This window comes from Microcebus murinus, chromosome 2 (assembly GCF_040939455.1).
Source record: "Microcebus murinus isolate Inina chromosome 2, M.murinus_Inina_mat1.0, whole genome shotgun sequence".
NCBI classification, from domain to species: domain Eukaryota; kingdom Metazoa; phylum Chordata; class Mammalia; order Primates; family Cheirogaleidae; genus Microcebus; species Microcebus murinus.
The window spans coordinates 53718690-53743671 of NC_134105.1; the positions used below are offsets into that span (position 1 = coordinate 53718690).

The window sequence follows — 24982 nt, forward strand, 5'->3', positions numbered from 1 at the left end:
CTGTTTTTTCCGTACACATTCTGAGGTTTTCAGAAGAGATTAAAAACTGCTAAGATGTATTTTTTCTCAGTTCTGAAAAAAATAAGACTCTTAATAATAGTTAATTAATTATTCTGAGTTGCCTCAGAATATTATATTAGAACTATTAAATTTATTTGGATGAACTGACCTTCCAATTTAGTTTAATATTAAAACTAGCTATCCTTCATTTCTTTCCCATAAATGTTTTAACAATGTCACCAAATACACATGTGCATATGTACACACACACACACACATCACCTTCAAAATCAAAGGGTGATATATTTGTCGGTGTTACAAATTACCAGGGCATAAAATTCCAGAACTATCTTTAATTCCATCAAACATGAGGTCAAAAATTTACCACTGATAGGGTAGAAGATACTACAAATTTGATAGCAAAGGAATTTTAATGAGATCTTAACTTCAATACAAGGCAAGAAGAAAGGATTTAAAAATTGAGCATAGGCTTGCTAAGTTCAAGACTATCAGAATAACTTCATTCGGTAGATACTCATATTTTATAGTTGGAGAGACTCAATTTAAGTTTCTCAAGGACAGAAAGGTGAGTCTGTGGGAAATTCCATGTATTTTCCACTACTAAATGCCACATTAACTATCTGGACAATGTGGGTAGGAAAAGTGGGTCTACATGATACCAATTAGCACTAGATATTAATAGGGGATAGTAGAGGGCAATAATTTCTACGATCAGAACTATAATTTATAAAACAACCAGACATCATTTGATCTTGTGTGGAACCTGTGCATTCCCAGCTGGACTATTTCACACCTCTTTAAATGTACTCCTTCCCACTGCTCCTTTACTCTCAGCAGTTGAATTTGATTCTTATTTCCTAAGGAAGCAAAAGCAATCAGAATAATTTCTACATGCAACTAACATTGAATCTACCAATCAAATCATCTGTATCTGTACTTAAATATTCTTCCATTCTTTGTTAGAATGTAATCTGTCCATGCTCCAGCCTAGGTACTTGTGCATTGGATCCCATTTGCTTTCAGATTCAAGCATATTACTTCTGAAGATATCTACTCTTTCCTTCCTCATTAAAGTTTCCCTCTCTACTAGATCAAAAAATTTCAACCACTGTATAGTAACCTTTGTCTCATAACTTACAATAGCTTAATAAGATTCATCAATTGTTCATAATTTGTTTTGGCTCATGTCTGCCCAAAGCAATTGAGAGGACTGCATTTTTTGCTAAGATCTCTTCTAGTGCTATAATTCCACATGATTCTAGTAATAATAGCTAATATTTAGAGTGCTTATTCTATGCTAGACACCATGCTAAACACTTTACATGCATTATCCTTAATCCTCACAATCCTAAAAGAGAGGTACTACTATAATCTTCATTTTACAGATAAGAAAACTGAGGCTTAGAGAAGTTAACTTGTCTGAGGTTACTAACTAGTTGATAGCATGGAAGGATTCAAACCTGACTTCAGAGTTCATGTTATTAGTGTTAAACCATGTATTTTGTAATCTCAATTGTATGTATACTAATGAAAGTGAAAGTTTACATCTTTATAATATTTATATATTTAATGTCAATAAATACAAAAGCAAAATCAAATTGTTACAAACTCACAATTTTTATCTCAATTTGTAACATAATTCACATTATCGCATACTTTTAAACAGGAAAGGTTTAGCATACAAACACCTTGGAAAGAATTCTAATTTGGCTCATAATTTTATAGTCAGGATTTCTGGGGTAAAGGTATAGTTATAATTTCTGTCCAAGCTTTTAATAAAAAATAGTAATGTTAAATGGAATATATTTTATAGATAGTATAAAATTACATTGAGAAAACAGAATAGTCATTAAACATTAAGAGTCTATTACATCCCAGGCATTATATATTTCTTTACACTTAAGGAATAGATATTTCAAAAATCTTGAAATAAAAAATGGAAGATAACTTGCTTCAAGTTTGTAACAAATCAATCAAGCAGAAATACAGAGTGTTAAGACAAGAGGCATTTATACTTGGCATTTTCTTCCAATGAATACAAAGTCAGCGTGCTCCCATGTTGACATTTAAATGTTTATAAAAAAGCATTTAAGGCACTGATTCTCAAAGTTGGCTGAATATTAGGTATCACCTAGAGAATTAAAAAAAAATACTGATACCTATATAACAACCCTAAAATTCAGATTTAATTGGTATAAGGTAGGCTCTGGGCATACAGATGTTTAAAACTCCCCACATGATTCTAATGAGTACCAGCTTAAAAACTGCTAGCATAGAGAACTATTTGATAATCATAGAAGTCAGTCTTTAGCTGAAGGATTCCATATAACCTTGACTTCAGTGAGTATATTTTTATTTTAAGCATCTGATAGGTGTATCTCCCTTGATTAGAAAATAAATACCTTAAGGGAAGATATTTTGTTTTATTCTTCATTATTTCCACATATCAGGAACAATGAAAGGCACATAGCAGTTGCTAAATAAATATCTTTTAAATGAATACATGATTGCCTTATACTTATTTTAAATCACCACTTTCTAGTAGATTATGAAAATAAGAATTCAAAATACATTGAACACATTAATGACTAAAGCAGTCAGGATAATGTTTAAGGCACATCCAAATCTTATAATATATATACATGTTTTAAAAATACATACATACATATACATATATAAATAGGACAAAAGTAGAAAAAGAATATACAAAAGAGTGCAACATTTAGCAACTGAAAATTAATTCATTGAGCTTTCATATGGTATTCACATTCTTAAACTTAGAAACAAAGAAGTAACCCTAAACAACTAGTTCTTCAGCTAATTATCCATGGACTTGTACACATAAGTTTTCTTTTAAGAACAGAATTACAGCTTAATCTTGATGGACGCAGCTCAGTTTTCAAAATTCAAGTAAATACAATTTTAGTACACATCGTGATAGCTTTTTCTGATAGTTGTATTAAAAACTAAAGATTGTTTCTGGTTAAAATATTTGGTATCACCTATTGTTTGTGCTGTCAGTTGAGAACTAGTAGTTTGTTAGCAATCTCATGTTGATAAACAACTATTCTGGCACCTCCCTACATAATGTGTTTATATAGGAAGCCCCTATTAATAACAGACTTCCTTTTTAGTAGTTAGATTCTCAGATATGGCTTCATATATCAAAATTCCACAAGTATTACATAATTTTCAATTCACTTAGTATCTCAGATTACGAAACTTTGGTTTTCTTAAAACCAGCATTGGTTGCTTGATTGTAGGTTTGTCACCAAAAATTGCTACTTCACTTTCGGTGGTTGGAAATCTTTTGTGATATATCAAGGGATATTCCTTCTGAAACTGAAAAATGAGGCCAAGAATTAGACAGTATTTAATATTATTAACCTAGCTGAAGTCAGTGCTTAACATTTTATAAGAATTCAGTGCCTTCCCAAAGAATTATTATAGAAATTTTATAGAATTTCTATAAAAATTATAGAAATCCTTTCATTTTGCTCTTACCTCTCCCTCTCTTTTCTCTTATGTGAAAGGTATTTAATACACTATAAGATCTTAGATCCCGTTTAGCATTAACATTCTAGGAGTCTCTTCTGTTGCTAATTCTCCCCCTAATTTCTAGATCGTCTTCTTTGCCATTGGTAAAGTCTAAGAAGGTTGCAGGGATGTAGTATTAATTCATATCTGAATGTCTCAGACTTGGAATTGGACTTGCCAGATCTTGTGGCTACTGGGTTTTTAGAGCTAAACATTCTAAAAGATAGTGAAAAATCAAAGATATTATAATCCAGATTTTAAAATTGCTTTCCCAGGCTATTCCAAGCTATAATTACACAAAACACCAATAGTAATGGAGAGTATCTATTATTATTATTATCATTATTTTAAAATTCAGGATAATGAGTAAAATCAAGTAGGCACTCAAGTATTTTTGAAGTAGTTTAATGTGCACATACAATGCAGCAAAATATACAGCCTATATATCCAAGATATTAAAAGAAATTAGACTTTAAATGTTATTAAAAAACAACCAGTAACAGCATATTAGAAAATATTTACATGATTGAAAACCTGTTCATTCTCTTACCTGTTTTAGTTTTCTTCTTTTCTCCTTTAGAGGTAAACTCTTATTTTTAATAATAGCCTCTAAAAGTTCTGCAATTGCAGCTTGAGAGGTAGAAACTTTTTGTTCATCAAACTCCTGAGTGCTAATCTGCTTACAGTATGAATAAATTGGCAAAGGAGCAATTTCTCCATCTCCAGGATTTTTAATCTGTAGTGAACAAAATGATATAAGTTTGTTAATTCTGGTCATGTTCTTATTGAATATATGGTAAAGTGCTTTTTGAAGAGATATACTACCTATTATTTTGCTATGAATCAGACAACCCATTAAGGAAACCATGTGTTATGTAGGAGAGTAGTGATGAGTCAGTAAGATCTAAATCACAACTCTATACCTACTAGCTTTGTAGCCTTCAGCAAGTTATTTTATTCTTTTAACTGTAAAACAATAATAATCTAAGTGACATTTTAATTCACCTTAAAACACTAATGTTTTGAATTAATGTCCTACTTTTTACCAGATGATCAGCATATTTACTATATTTTAATACTTTTGGTTTTCACATACTATTTTTGAGGCCTAGAGGCATAGGCAAAGCCTATAACATTTGTTGATAAGGAAGAAATTAGGGATAAATAGGGGATAGTTTAAATTATGATAAACCAGGGCAATATTAGAATGGTATATATAAGAAAAACATGAACACATTTGTTGGGCAGCCAAAGACTGAATATAGTAGGTAGCTCTTGTTCTGGCTGCTGAGTATTCCTTCTTTCTTCTAACAGTCCCTTCCCATTTTACCCCCTGCACTCTCACCTTTTTTGAAGAACAAATTCTCCTCTAATCTATGCAGAACCAGAGTATAATCTTCCCCCCCCTCCATTCTACTCACTTTCAACTTCCCCAAGGATGCCCATTTAATCTTGATTGGGCCAGTCAAGAGTCCATATCCAGAACTGTTCAAATTAGAAGTGAAGGGATAGCCCTTTCCTTTGAATTGTAAATTTAAGGCTGTGATTCCTCATCATGTGAAGGAGCCACTGCCAAATACAGGACCAAAGCAAAAATAAGAGATGGAGGGATTGAAATAGAGTCCTATAGCTACTTAAATTCCATATTCTGTCTATATTCCTGACTTTTAGAGTTTGTTTATATGAGCTGATAAAGTCTCCCTTTTTGATTAAGCTAGTTTGAGCTAAGTTTGCCACTTGCAACTGACTGATGCAGAGAACTTGAAGACTCACAATACTTACATGTCCCTTTTTTAAGTAGTCAAGATGTTTCTCCACAGCAGTCTGTAAGTAAGAGGGTACTTGAAGAATTTCCTGATGATGATCCATTAAGAAAGAAACTAATCTTGCAGCAAGAAGCTCATCAAGATCCACTTCTTCGGCACAGCATAGCACACAGCGAGAAAAAGTATGTATCATCTAGAAACATATTAAAAAATGTGAATTTAAAAACCTAAGGTTTCATGTATTTTAGAGTATCAGTAATTTTCAGGTGGCACTATATGAAGTATTGAGATAAAATGATAAGCAGACTTCAGCTTAAAAATGAGGACAATAATTTATACAATTAGGAAGGTAAGAATTCTATTATGTTTAAGTCTATTTTTAAAGTATTTCCTTAATACAATTTTAAAGGATTAAAAAAGGCTTAGGTTTTTCTTTAATTTTGCTACAATTTTATCAGTTAACACCATAGGTTCTATTAATATCATATAGATACATTCCTTAAGCTTAAAGATTGTCAGAGAACAATAACATATTATGTTAAATGAATCCCACAAAAACATAAACCAGGAGAATATATAACATACAGAACACCTATATTCATAAGTGGTTGCAAAGTTGGCAACATTATCTTTTGAAACTTAGGAAGGCAGTTTTCAATGCTTATTCTGTTAGTCTTTAAATAGCAATTTAACATAGATTTTTAAATTCCATTATAATAAATCTTTGAATCTGGGGATAAATTTTGTGTTTTAAAACTCATTACTCTCATTCATATCCATATAACTCACTAACTGTAACACATACACTCCTCATTCTAAAATAATTAGTATATCAGAATTCTGTTTTAAGTATTTTGCACAGAATAGATGATCAAAATATTTACTGAACTGCAATATTTTTAGTTTTATTCTTACATGTCAGTCAGGTTTTTCTATCTCCTTCTAAGGTCCAGTCCTTAGCGTTTTGCTCTTGTTCTACATTCTTAGCCTGGTAGAGCTCATCTACTCTCAGAGCTTTAACTATCATCTCCATGTGCAAGACTCAAAAAATTAGCCATCTGACCTGACCTTTCTTCACCAGGCTCACATTTCCAACATTCTGCTGGATAAATTTCACTAGGATATCCTGTAATTTCAAACCCCAAAAGTACAAAATGAAATTATCACCTTCCCACTCTTGCCTCTCAAAACATCCTCCCCTCTAAATTTCCTATGTTTTTGAATAGTGTCATAATAACTAAAGAATAATTCTTTTTTTATGTTGTCTGTCATTTTTAAAGAATTGTCCTTAATAATGAGCAGCAGAAGAAAGCATAGCTCTAGGTTATTTCCTATAAGAACCTCTTGTAAATTAAAGTTGAGACTGCTTGGCAATAGTGCCTCCTAACTTCTTGCCCACGATGACCTACTTTCCCATGACTATACTCTCTGAAACATTCTAATTCACTATAGTATGTCCCATTAGTTCTCTACTTCTGTGGTTATAGTGCCCTTTAGCTTTCAACAGTACCTACATCTCCTTTTCCTTCCCCACCATACAGAATTGGCACAAGGCAACATAATATAGTCTCATTATCTGGTCAATTACTGAAGTGATGCAGGATGAGTGAGGAGGCAAAGTCTTCAGCTAAGACTAACACCAAGAAGTGAAAATATAATAGACTGCACACAAAGGATTAATATACCAAACATTCGGCTGCTAGGAAAAGTTAGAATTTAAGGAGTCTTTCTAACCCAAGAATCTAGGACTTCAAGACTGAGATACCACTTGGGTAGTACTTTTATATAGTTTAGTTTTTCTTCTTTGGTTTATGAACCACAGCTTATTCTTTTTATAACAAATCAACTTACCAGTGATCTTGTACCCATTGCATCATGAAGTTTAGGCATATCAACATTTTGACTCATTCGGGAAATCATGCGCATTAAAAGTTGAAGCTTTCTACGATTTGGTGGGGGGAGTAACAAACAACACAACTGTAGTGCATCGATGGCAACCCTCTCTAAATGTGGCTGCAGCAAACCTAGAAGGCAAAGTTCCCCCCACAAAAAAATCATCAATAATACAGTTGCTTTCATACTACCAGTATATATAGTTATATAAAGAAGTAAAATAATATCTTAGTATTTCATTTAACTATTTCTAGAACTTTCTAAATTCCTCAAAAGCACAGTACAATTCTCATTATTTTCTTTACAACGTATTTCTAAGTATTAAAATCCTTCACTTATTACAAGTAAAGTGACTCAGAATAAGTGAAACTGGAGGAAAAGAAAAGTCCTTTAGATAAGTAGAATAAATCTTAGTTATGCCATGACAAAAGTCTTGTACAATAATTCCTCTTGGAGGAAAATAATTAAGCAATTTTGGAGAAGAAAAGGCAGATAAGCAAAACACAGAGTTAGTAAACATTAAAGTTAATATTGCATGCACTGAAAGCAACAACCTTACTTTGTGTGCCAGTCAACATAGAAGAAGCTGGAGGTAAAGAATTTTCTGTAAGTTCTATTGTACTTTTGCAGAGTCTTTTATTGATTGTGGTACTAGACTCTCCGAGTTCACTTCCCATAGCTGTTTGTACACTTGTGTTGCCTTGTCCAAGATTTGGTTTCATGATAATTTCAGCCACTGGTGTATTGATATAACTATTCCTTCTTGTACTACTTCTTAAAAGCAAACTCTGAGACCTACAAAGCTGTTTTGACTTGCATTTCCCATTATATAACTCCTCTTGGTCTTGAACAGTCAAAGTAGAGGTTCTCTTAAAACCAACACTGAATGGCTTTTGATTACTTTCCTGTGAATGAAGATTCAATAGGAATTCCTGTTTGGGCTCAGATTCTAAAAATTGTTCATTATTTTGTCCTTCTATGTTCAGAACAGATTGATGGAAGACACTGGACGTCTCTTTACTTGAATTCCCTGGCATATCTACAATTCCTTCCAAAGAATAGCACCTTGGTTTGATGTTAGAGGATAGAACATGCATACTACGTAAGCCTATTAAATTATGACAACTTCCTCCCATTACGTCATTAGTACTTGCTCTTCTGTTTTTTACATTAACTAGCTGCATTTTCTTAGCACATCTTTCTTGAAATCCTTGATCACTTATCTGTAGTCTCTGAGTAGAATCTGATTCTTCTTTGTTTTTGTCTTTATGAAGCAGACTAAGAAGAAGACACTCAGTTGATTTGAAGGAATTCAAATTGTTTAAGTGATGGGTTTTTGAAGACTGTGGATGGTCTTGGATTCTATGTATCCCACTGGGTCTATCTGAAACTGTGATGTAGCCACAAACAACTACCAGGAAATGAAACAAAAATTAAGATGCAACTGGTATGACAGTAGACAAAAATAAAACAATAATAGTAAAGTTAAAAAATAAAGCATTACTATAGTATATATTGTTAGTATAGTACAAGTAGCAGTTGCTTAATTCAGAAGCCACTTATATAGGACACATGCAACATTCGGTTATAAACGTGCAAGACTTATTGGTGGTTCCCACTTGTGAAATAAATGACTTAAAAACAATTGTTTCAACAGACTAATTAAATGGATTGAGCCAGAATACATTTAAAGATATCTGTTCTCAGTCTGTAAGTACCAGAAACCTCTTAATTATAAGACAACTTTGGTACAATATACATATTTGGTCTTTGTGCTTGGCTCCTGGTATGGAGTTCCTAAGATCCTTGGAATTTCCTAATGATGAAAGTATTTTGTTATTCGTAACAAGCCTATTTGAACATACCTGAATTTATGCTACAGTGACTCATGGCTGGCCATGCTTAGAGGGTTGGAACTTTCATCCCCACCTACAACCTCCTGAGAGGGGAAGGGGTCTGGAGATTGAGCTCAAGCAACAATGGCCAGTGATTTAATCAATCATGCCTAAAATGAAACTTCAATTAAAACTCTGAAACAAGCAGGCTAGGGAGCTTCTGGGTTAGTGAACACATGGACATACTGGGAGGGTGCTGTGCCTGGAGAGGGCATGGAAATTCTGTCACCCCCTACCCCCATACCTTACCCTGTGCATCTCTTCCATTTGGTTATTCTTGAGTTCTATCCTTTATAATAAACTGATAATCACAAATAAAGTACTTTTCTGAGTTATATGAGTCATTGTAGTGAATTATTGAACTGTGAGAGGACCAAAAGAATCCCTGAATTGGTAGTTGGCTAAACAGAAGTGCGAGTAGTCTGGGGACCTCATTTGCATCTGGCCACTGAAGTGAGGGCAGTATTATGGAACCGAGCCCTTAACTTGTGGGGTCTGGGCTGTCTTTAGGTAGTTAGTGTCATAATTGAATTGAATTGTAGGACATTCCATTGGTACCAGGAAGAACTGGCATTGGAATAACATATTTGAATCATTGAAAAATGACATAACAGCAACCACAGTATCACTGAATTTTGAAATAATTTATAGTCTGTCACCTTCATATATACTTATGCTTTTAGATCTTTTAAATTATGAAAAACTTGAAAACTTTAATAAATTTAAATAAGTAAAATCCATACATACCCAAAATGTTCACAAATAATTCGTAATATTCAAAGGTAAGTAGAGGTTCAGGGAGATCTAGAAAATAATCTGCAATTGTTCTAAATACATCTCGCTCAAATCCAGCATAAGTTGGATTATTCATATCATTACTTTTTGGCCCTAAGAAGTAGAAGGCAGAAGAAAAACGTAAAATATATTTTAACTTAAATACAATTACTTGTTTAATATACTTAAACCAATATTTCATAAAGGAGCAACAACATATTTAACAACAAATCCTGTACAATTCAAAAATTCAAAGGGTCGTGTACATCTCATTCCTTATTATCTTTTCATTAAAAACCACTGTAAGCAGTTAATTACTAGCATTTTGTTTTATTAATTTTACAACTAAAACATTACATATAAAGCAAAATTTGAAATATCATATTTTAAAAGCATTTAGGGAAGTCTATTTTAATGAGATTTTATTGCAATTTATTTTGTAAAGCAAAGAATATTTGGATAATGGAAATAATTCCTCCAAATTGTCCTTTGTAAATTTACATTTTCATGAATAAATTTTGCCTGACATGAAGGATACCCTTAATGAATTTAAATAGCATCCTTACATTGTTGTTTCTTAAGCTTAACACAACTACTGAAATAATCATGCCTATTCATTAATATTTTCCTCAGAAATAAGATCTGATCTCATTTTATAGAAAAAAAATTACGGCTCAGAGTAACTTGCCCAAGATGAAAAAAGCCTTTGATAGCAAAGTTAAACTTAGAACTTAGAGCAGTGTAAAAATGAGAGCAAGGCCTAGGACTTCTAGGTCCAACAACATTTAAAATGTGGTCCATGGATTACATACATCAGAATCAACCAATGTACCTATTAAAAATATAAATTCTTCTACACAGACCAGAATCTATGAAGGTGGAGCCAGAAATTCACTGACCTTCAAATGTTTACATATGGTTCACTAATTGAGTAGTTTCCAAATACTGACTTGAGAACCTTCACTGTAAGGATCTTCTGGGGACATGGTTAAAAAGATTCCTGACCTACTAAATCAACCGAATCAGAATCTTTGGAGAGTCTCCCAAGTGATTATGATAATGGATTCAGATTTTGGAGTCACTATGCTATTTTGCAAGTTAAAATCTCTCTTTACCCAAACCTAAATAATGTTTCTTACTTCTCTGACCAAACGTATATGGTCAACACTGAAAAAGGATTAAAGAAAACAATTCACAAACACACACACACAAAGCTTAACACATTAACTGTCATGTGAGCTGTATTTAACTCACACTAGTTTTGAGCTCAGGGCCTGGTGAATCATATGTAATTCATATGTCTCTTCACCTTGGGAGCCATGTGAATTATTTTTCAAGTTGCATATAACTCATGCACAGAAAAAACAAAAAAATAACAAATTTTTCATTAAATTAGAAAGGATCATTTGTTTTTTAAGTTTTTATTCTATTTTCATAATAAAACACCGTGGCTCCAAGGAAAATTTTCTTTTTCTAGTGTAGCAGTCAACGTGTTAAAGGCTAATATGGGTTTTATGTGGTACAAAATAGTTTTATAAGGATATAAGAAACATTCTTAGTATGTAGAGTAAAAGATTTGATAATCATTAGAAAGTTTTCTAAGACAGAAAATATATGTTTTACTGGAATTAAAATTATAGAATTTATAGTTAGAGAATCTAGGTTTGAGCTCTAACTCCTTTGTATTAACAGAAGACTCTCTAAGGCTTAGCTTTCTCCCCACTGGAAAAAAAACAGGATGGTATACTGATTAACAATTCCTACACCTCACAGGATTACTATGGGGACTGAATTACAAGTAAATTAAAGTCTTAAAGCTACCTCTGGCTAAATACATTGCTGTTGTTAAATTGGAATCCAGTAAGTTATATATTTGGTATCATTTAGGTATAACACGAACTGGGAAGACACAGATCCCTAAAGACAGGATGTTGGAGAAATCGCTGTACAGTATGCTTATATGAATTGCTAACCACGAGCCAAGGAAAGAAAGAGAAGGGCAGTTAGATAGAAAAGGTAGAAAGAGAAATTCAAAAGTCTTAAGCTGGGGGATGGTCATGCTGGAAGCTCAGACTTGTGGGGATGTGGGGCAAGGGCATTATTTGAAACCTTAAAATTTATACCCCCATAATATGCTGAAATAAAAAAAAAAAAGAAAAAAAAGTCTTAAGCTTATGACCAAGATCTTTTCCTTAATTTGATAAATAAAACATTTCTGTAAACTTACATTATTGATTTTATCAGTATTTTTTCTATGCCATTTTGTCATATTGACACCCAGTGGACAACAAAGGAATATAAATGTATCCTGAACATTTAATAAAACCCCATTAGTGTTTTAGAAAATACTAATTTTATAAGAACTAGAGAACTATATTTGTAACTAAAATTATTAAAATATAATTTACCATTTGATTTAGAAAACTATACCTTTATATATTTTAAAGATTATTTTTGAAAACAATTAGGGTTTTGTACTTGAACCGGGGTCTTAAGTTATAAAAATCAATTATCACTGATCATTATGGAAAAGCTTGATCAATGAAATGCTAAAAAAAAAATAAATTGCTAATTAGTGAAAAATGATCTTTTTTTCTATCTAAGATTTTATGATTTATGTGAACTGAGCCATATATGATGGACTTAAATTAAAAAATTATCTTCTACATAGAAAAAGTTAAGGGCTCCATAATGTAATCAATTCCACTCAACTTTCATTTAAACATCAAGAGAAATAATATACTTTGATTTTATCAAGATTTTTATAAATTATTTAAAAATGTCTGTTTTTTGTTAAATAATATCAATATAAAACACATATACACATATATTTTGTTTAACTTACAATTTGCTAGGCACTTCATGGCAGATAATACCCAGTGAGGAAGGTCATCTACACACAAAAAAATTTAATATTATTTAATAAATCACACTTCTATGATAATATATTTTAAAATTTCATATTTATGTGTAATTATACCTACATGTATATATTTACACATGTGTATTACTAGGATTAAAAACTATTACATGTTTAATACATAGAGTCGAGTCAGTATTTTAAAATATAAAAGTTTGAAAAAGTTATACAGATCTTGAGTTTAACTCTATTTATATTACATAAAACAATTAGTTAACTCCAAATCAAGGATTATTTTCATGGTGTGTTCAGATATGAACTCAACATTCATCTTTATCTTTTCTTCATCCCTGTTTCTGTTCTGCCTATTGTTATGCTATTTGAATATTACTGATTTGGGTGACACCTATGATTGAAATGAACTATTTTTGAATGTTAGGGTGCTTTTATAGCAGGGCTTGCTTAAAGTCTTTCAATTGCTGCTAACTAGCAGTTTTTTGACACAAACACATAAACCATGAATATACCTGGCTTGAAAAGTTTATGGTTACAGAGAATAGAAATTTTAAATGAGAGCACATACTGTTCAGTATGTTATTTTAGCTAACGGAAGAAGGGACTGGTCCAAAGCCACCTGTATATGCCACACAGCAAACTCATCAGTTTTGACATTTACATATTGTTCCTACAATTAAAATCTCAAAGATTTTGCCCATAGAAAGCCAAAGGATATGTCAGTTAATTCTATAGACAGCAATTTATTATAAAAAATTGAACATTTTGAGAGATTTATTGATATATTTCTTATAATGTAAGCTTTTTAATGTATCTAGATTGAATTATTTCTGATTTTCCTACATATATCTTAAATAAATATACAATATAAATATACAAAATGCAAAAAAAGCCAGTGCCCTTTAGAATTCTCATTTTGAGAGTCTGGGCTTGTTTTATTGCATGTTACTATGGTTTTACATATATGTTTTGGCCCCGGTAAATCTGTATGTAACTGCTCATATAAGCTTCATGAAGGCATGGACCTTCATGTTCTGTCTTGTTTATCACTAAATTTTTAGCACAATGTCTGACATGTTGTAGGTTTCCAATAAACATGTGGTTAATCAATAGTTTTTATTATTCTTGTATACCTTTTCAATGTTTAAACTTGTCATTTTGTTGAAATCATGCATGAATCTATCTTAGGAGCTAAAATATTTCTCATAATAGTATGAATAATATTCACCTAAAATTTATTTTACTATTATTATTAAAGTATCTATTATGATAAAACAATACATCTTCTGATGCTCCCCCTCAATGAAAATATTTTACTTTCTACATTTGGGCCCCTTTGCACCCCCTTATAGCTGTAACCTTAGTTAGCAAGTATGACAAAATTCTAATTTCTTTTATTAATACCAACCTGATTTGTCTTGTAGTACAACTACTCCATGTTTACTTGTATTGGCCATGTTGTACATTATATATTGAGGAATTACTTGTCTTGGATTTATGACTTCTTCTAGGGATGGCACACCTAAAATAGTTTGCAGGCTAAACAGAAGAAAGAATATAAACTTTTTTTTTCTTCATAAAATAAGTAGGATAGATCATACACATGAATGAGTATGACTGGCTAACAAACAAAGCCATCAGAATATTTTATTTTTATTTAAACCAAACTTCTAAGGTTTATATTTAGTATCCACTTTCAAATATATTTATCTCAATACCTTTTGAAGGATTCCAATATATATTCCAAACTATGGCCATAATGTTGATTCAGAGAAAAAAACAAATCATACTGAAACATTCTATTTCTACTATATTAGAGTTATAGAAAGAACATATATTAAGCATATATAAATTCTAAGCTTTGAGAATTAATCTGTTCTTATTTGTTTGCATATTTTGATCAAACTGTCAAATTACTAATTAAAACATTTCAGGAACTTTATTAAAGCTTATTTTTATCTTACTAGATCAGAATAATACAGCGCCACACTTCTTCAACATCTTCCTGGCTTATTTCTCTATTATCAACTAAATTTTCTTGATCTTCATTGATTATTTCATGGTTTATTTTCTCTGTATTTTCCTGAAACAAGAATTATTTTGGTTAAATCTGTTATGCTCAAACTAAGAAAATACTGGAACAGACACTATTGCTAATGCTTTGTAATTCTATTAGTATCTGTCCAGTCTACTAATAGAGTCCATCAGCTATGAGGTAGGTGTTTTCTGAAGAAATATAACAAATCGTAATGAAGATTTTGGTTTTGCAACTATCCCCAATATTCTCATATCAATTTAAAACAAAATGCATTGGAATTATTTATATATTTATATAATGGTATTTATATATCATTTCAAGTATTTCTTACTACCATTTTATCATTGTTTCTATGGGTTGCAAACAATTTTACACATATATTTTTAGAATGTAATGTAGGTTAGGAGATTTCACTATTGGCTTTAAATATTAACATATCATCTACTTTTAATGATTCTATTATTAAACACATGGTAATTATATTTAACCTAGTGACTAGGAAAAGGATGTTTTACCTGAGAGAAATGTAATCCATGCTTTTTAGGAGTTCTACGAGAAAAATTTCGTAATTTAAAAATACTATCTTTATCTTTGGAAAAGTTCTCTATGCTGTTTTTTCTCAATTCTGGATGCCTTCGTGGAAGAGTTTTAAGTGGAGAAGTTGTAGGAAATCTGGTTTAAAAATAATAAGCAATTAAAAAATGTAAGATCAGAAACAAATTTTTAGAGCCTATCTTAAAAATCACAAAAGAACCTCATTTATTGACAATTACCAAGGAACAATATTCTATGTGAGTTAAATTTTCCCATTAAACCTTTAAAAAATATTTTAAGTTTCCTACTTTCTTTAGTATCTTGTGCATATTTTACCTTTATTTCTGGATAATTCAGGGTTATTAATAGGATAAGTTCTGTTGGAGAGGTATTTTGTACACACAAAATGGCTCCAGAATGCTACATTTTCTAAATTCCTTTGATGAGATACCAAATTTTGTATACATTTCCTCCCTTTTGTTTGACTGTATTTACCTTAATTTCTAGAACTTGGTTTCTGTTGCTCCCTTTGATAAAGAATTTTCCTTCTTTCAATATAAAGTATTTCAAAGATAAAAAAGCATAGAATACAAACTAACATCCACGTAACTACCAACCAATGCAATTGTTGACATTTGCCAAAGACTCCTCTTTAAAAAAAAAAAAAGAAATTCTTTGCTCATTCTATTTCTTTCCCCCTCTTCCTGAAACGATTAACCTATAGTTTTTTTAACTATAAACGTATACCTAGTATATTTCCTTCTTGTTCATGCTCTTATACTTTTAATAAATATATATAAACAATATACGGTTTGGTGTTTTTTTACTTTATTATATCTTTTATCACACATTACGTTTACATGTAAGTTTTAGTGACCTCAGAAGTTCTTTCTTATTTCACTGTCATATAAATATTTTCTTCTATTCTCTCCTAAGAGTTTTATTTTTCATACTTAGGTATTTAATCCACATATAACTTATACCAAATTCCCATACCCACATATGTGTGGGTTTATTTGTTTTCCCAGCACCTGTTTTAAGTCCAGATATAAGGTATTTTTCTTTGCCTTGTTCTTCAAAATTCCTTTAGACCTTTACCAAATGAATTTTAGAATCTGGTTGTTAAATTCTACAAAAAAATTATATTAGGGATTTGAAAGAAATAACTTATCTATATGATACTAAATCTTATTCACGAATAGGGTATCTTCTCCATTCATTCCCTTCAATACAATTTAACAGTCATCTCTAATAAGGTCTTGCACATTTTTGGTAAAAGTTATTTCTAGGTAATTTATGTTGGCCTCAAAGAGTCAGAAAGGCTCCACAGAGGAGGTTTCAAAGGAGTGAAGATTAGAAGAAATTTGTAAATTTACTAGTCTGACAAATGTGTACAGTGCTTCAAGGTAAAACGACATTTCAAGCAGACAGATTTAAGATTTGTTGAAGAATGGTCTCTGTTCCTCATCTGTAAAAAGGGACTAATATCTACCATGCTTGGCTATTTTAGGGATTAAATAAGAAAGCATGTGCATCATAAAGTAGTTTCTGGTACATGACAACTGCTTAATAAATATTCTCTTTAACCTATATTTCTTGTTATTTGTTACATAAAGTTTGCTATTATTACATGTATTCTTAGGTTATATTATGTTATTTGAAGGCAAGGACCTGTGAACTTGTCTTATAATTCTACAATCTATGAAAGTAAAAGTCAGTGATGCTGTCCTTGAAATGTTAAAAAGCTTTCAGAATATGCAGAAGTGATAATATCTCATTGTTCTCCTCCCAATTCTCTACTTCATTATATATGCTATCTAACATTTAAAAAGCTTGAATTTTATAGCAATTAACTTTTGCCTTATAATTTTTCTAAATGGTTTTAATTGGATTAAGAGCAGTAACAATTTTCTAAATAAACTATTATTTCTTCTGAAAAGCTGCTATTTTAATAAAAGTATAATGAAAGTAGAGATAAAACTTTATTATAATTCAGTTTATCCAGTACATATCCACTCAGTACCTGAATAGCTGATTGTTGTCATCAAGATTTTCTGATCCCCATCTGCCTTTGATATCTTCAATTACATGATTCTTAAGAAATTTTCTCAATAGTTGGATAGTCTGTTGCCTTGTAACTTCGGGACCAAAATTGCTATTATTTCTTAATAGATCATAAAGCCAATCCACTGCTTCTCCTGCTGTGAAACAATTGCCATATTTTTTAAAGTGTTGTCTGTGTTTTCTTAGAGGCATTCCTGTTCGAAAAGATGTGGTGACTTCATTCCACTGTAAAAAGAAGGAAGATATTTTAAAAAATTAAACAAAAGTGAAATCTTTTACTGATCTGAAATACATTAGGCAGCGAACATGGTGGCTCACACCTGTAATCCCAAAATTTTGGAGACTAAGGCAGGAGGATCACTTAGTCTAGGAGTTCAAGATCAGCCAGGGCATTAGGCAAAGACAATTCTTTAATTCACATCTGATTATATTATAAAAATTCTTAAATAGTAGTTTTACTGGTAAAAGACCATTAATATCAAAATGGCTTATATAATTACTAAGGTATCTTTTTTATTAAGATTCCTACAGTGAACATAGAACACTAAGCTGTAAATCCATTGCATATTTAATGACCCTGTGATATATCTACATTTTAAAAATATATTGATATTTTCCAAATCAGCCAAACTTTTAAGTTTGTGACAACTCTAACAGTAACACATGGAGGTGATGTTGGTATAGAATAAACATCATACTTTTGAATAACAAAAAAATACATCAGAGGTCAAGACATCTAATTTGTAATCCCAGTTATGCCACTATCAGCTATGTTACCACTTATCCTCTCTATGTGGTCCCAGAATTTAAGGGCCGAAAACATGATGACTGTATTCTTTTCTTCCCACACCTCCCCATTTTATATTTTTTAATATTTATTTATTCAAGAAACTTATATTGAGCTGCCTGCTATGTACTGCCTTGGAAAAATGGTAATAAAAATGACACAAGGGGTCTCTGCACTAAAGGAAACTACAGAATAACTTTCCTGAGATGCAGCATAGTGTACTAGTTTTAAGACTGGGCTCTGGAGTCTGGCTACTAGGGTTGTTTTTCCAGCTTTAGCTCTACCACTTATTGTTTATGACCTTTTCTTTCTTTCTTTTTTTTTTTTTGAGACAGAGTCTTGCTTTCTTGCCCAGCCTAGAGTGAGTGCCGTGAGTCAGCCTAGCTCACAGCAACCTCAAATTCCTGGGCTGGAGCAATCCTCCTGCCTCAGCCTCCCGAGTAGCTGGGACTACAGGCATGTGCCACCATGCCCAGCTAATTTTTTCTGTATATATTAGTTGGCCAATTAATTTATTTCTATTTATAGTAGAGACGGGGTCTCACTCCTGCTCAGGCTGGTTTTGAACTCCTGACCTCGAGCAATCCGCCCGTTTAGGCCTCCCAGAGTGCCAGGGTTACAGGCGTGAGCCACCAGGCCTGGCCTGTTTATGACCTTTTCTGTGCCTCAATCTCCTTAACCATAAAATGAGGACAATGGTACCTTACCTCATGTAAACCCATTACAACAATGGGCTTGTTGTAATCATAAAATGATTTAATACTAGCATTAAGTTTTCTTTTTCAGGTGCTTGTATTATTTTCATCTAATTTAATGACTTTTTAAATAATGTGACAGGACTACATGATCAAAGTTCCTTCCTGTGCTAAATTGTATCCTTTATATTGATTAATATAATTTGCTGAGCAGCAGAATCCAAGTCAACTACACCAGGAAGATCTGAATTCTTCTAGGTCTGCTACATATTGTTTATTATGACTTTAGAAGAGGCAGTTGACTTCTGTGAGCCTGTTTCCACACTGGTAAAGCAGGCTAGTAACACATGCCCACCTAAAGAATTTCCTGAGGATAACTTGCTTATTCTACAGATCACAACACCCTCTCACGAGCAGATACTTGGCAGGCATGTATTAGCCCTACTTTACCAACGTGGAAACTCGAGGCTCACAAAAGTGACTCTCTGACTGTCTGTCACATAACCAGAAGCACAGTATTTTAAAAACGGAAGATTCAATTACACAAACCATATAAGAGCACGGCACATACAAATCCAGTGACCAACAGTGGTTACTGACGGGTCCTTAAAAGTACTGTTTTTAAACAGGCAGCTGTTTCCTACTGTTATTCTGCTGGTACATCCTGCATCAAAAATTCTACGGACCCAATAAACGAAACCGTCACATTCTGGCTTGTCCCCAACCTAACCCTACAAAGCTTTGGAACTTATTCTCAATTGTTCTCTAATTCTGAAGGGGAGGGGGTTGGTGGTAGAAAATCAGGCGTGGGGAGCGGCTGAAATAGGAAGACCCTACGACGCCCCAGGCACCGGAGTCGCCCAACGAGTACGATGCGGCCTTCCCGGCGCTTCCATTTGGGCCTGTGGCCCCGGAGAGCCCGGAGCGAAGGCCCAGACCCTCAGAGTTGGGGGAGAGGCGTGTCTGGCAAGGGTCCGATTCCAGGTAATTCCCGTCCCCGCCTTTCAGCGAACCTAGGGGTCCAGGGACCCGTCATCCGCCCAAGGGAAAACTACCAGCGGTCTCACGTAAAGGGGGTGGCTGCCGCCGGCCCGCTGACCAGTCTCGTGGATCTGCTCTGTCTTACCAGCTTGGTGGCCCGGTAAGGCCCGGGAGGCACACCCCGACTCTCCATAGGTCCGTCAGTGCCTGGCGGCGTCCATGCCGGCAGAAGACAACACTCGGGTCCGCGACACCGGCGGCGGCGTGTCACCACACAACCGTCGGCCCCGCGGCGGATTTGAACACCCGGGAGCGCTGCGCTGATTGGCCGCGCGGCCTGGTCACGTGACACAGGGGCGCGGTCGGGGCCGGAGCCGGCGGCGGCGGCGGCGGAGGAGACTGGGGGGCGTGGCGGGCACCCGAGGCTGGCACCGGCTGGCGCCGCGCGGCTGGGCCAAGCCCTGGGCTTCACGCGGCGTCCCTGGCGCTACCTCTTCCTCCTGCGGTTCGCTGCCAGGCCGAGTTGTGTGTCAATGGTCGGAAGGCGGGAGGCAGTTAAGTTTCAAACCGGATTGTTTGGGGTCCAGCCTTTCGTTTCAGGGAATTTGAAAAGAAAAAAGAAAAAACCGGCTTTTCTGCCTTGCCCTACAGGATTCTCTGCAGTGTTAGCATATAAAGCAAAGCAGCCGCATGGGTGTGTGTGGAAGTCTGTCTCTCTCTCTCTGTCTGTCTCTCTCTTCTTCTTTGTCTCTCATCTTAGCAGAGCCATGATTCTGTTTTCCCAAAATGCAAAAAAAAAAAAAGGTAGGTTCAGACCCCCCAAATTGGGTAGTAAAAATGGAGCATAAGTAGATTTTAATAAGTACATACAACGTGGGGCTTGAAAAAGGTTGTGTAAAGCTTACCAAATTGCTTCCCTACCATCCTACCTTTGTAAGAGTCCTGGTGATGTTTATATTGTGATTATACACTTAAAACTTTACTGGGATCTTAGAAAATAAATCTGCAACAAACGCCATTTTTCAAATGACACAAACTAAGATAAATTCCAAGCTTTGAAGAAACTTGCGCAAAGTCTCAGGTCCCCTTGGCTCAGACTTCATACTTTTAATGAATGCTCTGTCACCAGTCTGAAGCTATTTGATGCTGGGAATCCCTTGGCACAGCCGACTGAGATTGCTTGAGTGATTTGAAGCTGGTGAAGAATCCATTCTGAAATTAAACAGCAATTTGAGAGGATAGGACTTAGTTACAAGGAAGAGGTGCGGGAAAATGTTCTAGGGATGGGTAGTGTAATGGTTTGCTAAGTTTTCTTTATCTGTGGCACTGGGATAATTTAGATGGAAATACATCTATTTTCTAAGTAGGACCAGTGGGTAGGAATTTTCAAAAAACCCTTGGTAAATAGGAACAATCAACTCAAATTCCCATTTATGTTAAGGAAAAGTAGTAGAGTGACTGATGTTACAAAATGGTATTTACTCTTGCCTGGCTTTATGACACATTGTCCTAGGATTTCCCTTTTTGTTTTCTTTTGCAGCCTAGTTTCCTTTGTTGACCTAACAGGAAGAAGCTAAGGCAAAATTAACAAAGTAGAGTTCATTTGGGCCTACCTTGAGCATTGTAACCCAGGAGCATTGATTCAAGCTGCCCTAAATATACATTCCCTTTGGCAGCAGTTACAAGTGGATTTTTAAAGGCAAAACAGGGAGACAGAGAGTGTTACAAAGTTGTTGTCAAGAATTCTCATTTGTTTACAGATATAACATTGATTAGTGATTAGCTATCGTTGTTAAGCTATAGGGCATGGGTTATAGTGTCCAGGTGAGCTTTATTAGGTTAATTGCAGTGACTTGATAAGAGAATGGGAGTCAGAAGTTAAAGCAGATACCATGATAAAGTTCAAGAAGTGCTGTGAAGGGGATCTGAGACATGAGAAAGTAGCTAGAAGAGAATAATGAGGGCAAGAGGGGTTTATTTTTATTTGTTTTATTTATATTAAACAATTTTAAGATAAAGGTACTAGCCCGTGTAAGTTGATGAGAATAATTAAGTTTAAGAGAATAACTGGTGATACATGAGAGGGGATAATTGTAGGAACAAACTATGTGAGAAACTGAGAGGGAATGGAATAGAAGTGGAGAGCCTGGGCCTTTGATTACGGTAGGAAATACATTCTCCTTTGTATTAAAAAATAAAAAAAGAAGGCAATGATAGGCCTTTTCCATAGCAATATGGGGACTGTGGGAATGAAAAATGTGAAAGAAAAGTTATCTTACTGTCTTAACTCTATATTATATAATTTATTGAAAAATTACTCTTTGATACAGAGTTTTGATTGATCATATATTCAACAAGTATATTGCACTCCAACAAAGTGAAAGTTACTTTGGCAAAATAATAGAATATTTTTCTCTAGGAGATTAAAAATTTGGAAATGGTCATGCGAACAAGCAATTAAAAATGCAATAATGAAGGTGTGTTCAAAGTGCTATGGGAACATAGGAGAAAGAAGGACTCACATCTGTTCAGGAGAGATCAGAAAGGCTTCATAGCCAAGGTTTATTGGAAACAAGAAAGAGAAGCAGGAATTTGCAATTTGGCTGATTAAGGATAGCTATGATAATAAAAATTACAATGTAATGATGATAAATGATTCTAAGAAACCTCATATATGAGAAAACAGTAAAAAAGGTAATGGTGAATCACATTCCACCTCTCTCCTTGTGGTTTATGTGAATACTTTCATTTAATTGTATATTAGATTTTTTTAAGGGTAGAATTAATATTTTATTCTCATTTTTAATCAGATGACATTTGAGTCTCCATACTTCATACTTTTTGTAAATAAAAAGCTACAAATTTTAAACAGCTAATGGCTGGTTATGTTTTCAGAAAACATGATTAGATTAATTCATTAATGGTGGGTTTCAGCTTTTCCTTATTAGCTCCAGAGAATTCACCTACCTTTTGTCCCTTTTTTAAAAATTAGAAGGTTGTCATGCATTTGACTTCACCCTCTGAGGCAACGTTTTGACAGTCACCCATATCCACTTCAAGTAACACCATGTTGGAATACCCATTCTTTTCAGAGAAGTAATGAAAGAAAGACTTGATCATTTTGCAAGGCATGCACCACCTGGCCAAGAAGTCAACTGCTACAAGTTTATCTCCTGCATTGTCCAAGGCTTCCTGAAAAGCCTACTTGCTATCCATCTGCTTCACCATTTTGGCTGTTGGGGTCTCATGAGTTACTGTAAGAACCGATAGAAATGGATCCAAAGCACTGGACTGAACTTTCACGTTAGATCTTTACTGGACTGTCCTTGGAGTTCTCTGTAGTAGCACATCAGTGCACTCACTTAAGCTTGATTGTGGTTACACCCATAGCCCATTTAGAAGTCTTCAGAGATAGGACATTCAAAATACTTTTAAACATTAATACCAGTATCTAAGATCTTTTCCAAGGAAATACTGCATTTTAGAGTTTATCTCTGTGAAAACAGACTGTTTAACAGTCCTAACTATATCTGTGTACCCACATTTATATGAGATCTGTCTGGAAAGTATTCAGCCATGTAATAGGAAAAATAGAGACATTTGTTGAAAGCAATACAAGAAACATTGTACACAGGACAATGACATCTCAGTCCCCTTCAAAGTAGGCACCTTGAAACCTCACACAGTTCTCCCGGCATCTCTTAACTTGTACACATTCAACATTCTCAGTTCTGCTTGTTGTAAGTCTTCCAGAACATGGATCACTTTCAACACACTAGACCATTTTTGAAGCATTTGTGCCACACTTTTATTTTAGTAGCACTCATTGCATCGTCCCTGAAAGCCTTCTGAATCATACGAATAGTTCCTGTGGAGGAATGTTCAAGCTTAACACAAAATTTGGTACAGATTCATTGCTCTACTCACTCATTTTGAATGCAGTGGCCACACAGTACACATGCTCACTCAATGGTGTCCAATGTCCCACTGACTAGTACAGTGAAGTCATTGTCCATACATGTGCATCCTAGTCCACTCTCCTTGGCTACCAGGTTACCTCAATGTTGTGCAAACAGTTATTGTTATGTTAACAATAGCTGGATACTTTCTGGACAGGCCTCGTATATCAGGTTTATATTTGAATTTTTTTTAAAAGATATACTTGGGTCTATATAGCTAGTCAGAATTTTCTGTTTAACCGAAACAGTACTGGTTCCAATATTATTGTTGAAAATCTTTCCATAATAAATCACTTTCTTTGATATCTTGTTAATGCTTAAAAATGTGTTATTAAAAATCAGGTGGGAAAAATTTTAATTAAGTACTTTTTAATTTTCTTTTGGTTGGGTTTTACTATACTTGAATATTATTATGTTTAGGTCCCCTTGGAGATCTTATCTCTGAATAATTCTGGTTTGTATGTGTGTTTAGTGCATGATAATAAAAGTAATGCATTTTTATAAATTATATTCCACAGTTAATGCAGAGCTTTAGTTTTTTCACTATAGTCATTCACATGAAGTAGTTTCCTTTTACATCTTTCTTTGTTCTGTCTACTTTTGCTTTTTTTTTTCTTTATCTTTTTTCTGGCAGAGAGGTAGGAGTTAGGGAAGAGGCTATAGGGAATGCTACTCTTCATATCATATGTCATTTTTTTAGTTTTCTACTTTTCTTTGAACTCTAGTGCCAATTCTTTATTCTCTTTTAAGTTTGCTTAGTCAGAGCATATCTACAGGGAGTAAAATTCATTAATGAATTTCAGTCAGTATACATGAAAAATGCTAATGTAATACAGAACTATCAAATACCTGGGTTTACCCTTGGTTAATGTGATTTTTGTTTTTCAATAAAGATTATTAAAAAGCCGATGGCCTTTAGCTATATAGTTATGCAGGTCTAAGACATAGGTATGTATAGTGCATATATATTTATATTAATTCACAAATTAGAAAAAATTCTTTGACTACTCTAACTATGGTGTGTACATGGGAAATCTGGTAAACTCAGGGTATGACAATGACAGTAGAAGGGGATTTATAGAGGAGGGGACAGACTGTGAAATTTGTGTTGAGAAAAGACTGCTGTGAAGTCTGGAAATGACCCTTTGTCTGGTAGGAAGTTC

At 33.8% G+C, this 24982-nt stretch overlaps 1 protein-coding gene and 1 pseudogene across 2 annotated transcripts; both read right to left on the reverse strand.

Moving 5' to 3' along the window:
* Positions 1 to 1612: 1612 nt before the first annotated feature.
* DEPDC1 (DEP domain containing 1) lies at positions 1613 to 20171 on the reverse strand. Of its 2 annotated transcripts, XM_012767247.2 has the most exons (12): positions 20006 to 20171; positions 17357 to 17622; positions 15315 to 15471; positions 14726 to 14844; positions 14170 to 14300; positions 12732 to 12779; positions 9860 to 10000; positions 7777 to 8628; positions 7176 to 7348; positions 5341 to 5517; positions 4109 to 4294; positions 1613 to 3363 (listed from the first exon to the last, which is right to left on the reverse strand). In XM_012767247.2, exons 1-12 carry the CDS (start codon positions 20051 to 20053, stop codon positions 3223 to 3225), a joined length of 2439 nt encoding a protein of 812 aa, XP_012622701.2. In that variant the 5' UTR covers positions 20054 to 20171; the 3' UTR covers positions 1613 to 3222. The 2 variants fall into 2 exon arrangements, with proteins under 2 accessions (XP_012622701.2, XP_075855415.1); XM_075999300.1 differs by lacking the exon at positions 7777 to 8628 and having other exon boundaries at positions 1616 to 3363; positions 20006 to 20170.
* Positions 20172 to 22764: 2593 nt separating this feature from the next.
* On the reverse strand, positions 22765 to 23088 carry LOC142876844 (thioredoxin pseudogene; annotated as a pseudogene).
* Between the last annotated feature and the right edge of the window lie 1894 nt (positions 23089 to 24982).

Coding starts and splice junctions, on each gene's coding strand:
- DEPDC1 (XM_012767247.2), bottom strand. CDS start 20,053: ATGGAGAGTCGGGGTGTGCCTCCCGGGCCTTACCGGGCCACCAAGCTG. Junction 14,845..15,314: donor ATGGATTACATTTCTCTCAG/GTAAAACATCCT, acceptor TTCTTGTTTCAG/GAAAATACAGAGAAAATAAA. Junction 7,349..7,776: donor TATGTTGACTGGCACACAAA/GTAAGGTTGTTG, acceptor TTTGCCTTCTAG/GTTTGCTGCAGCCACATTTA.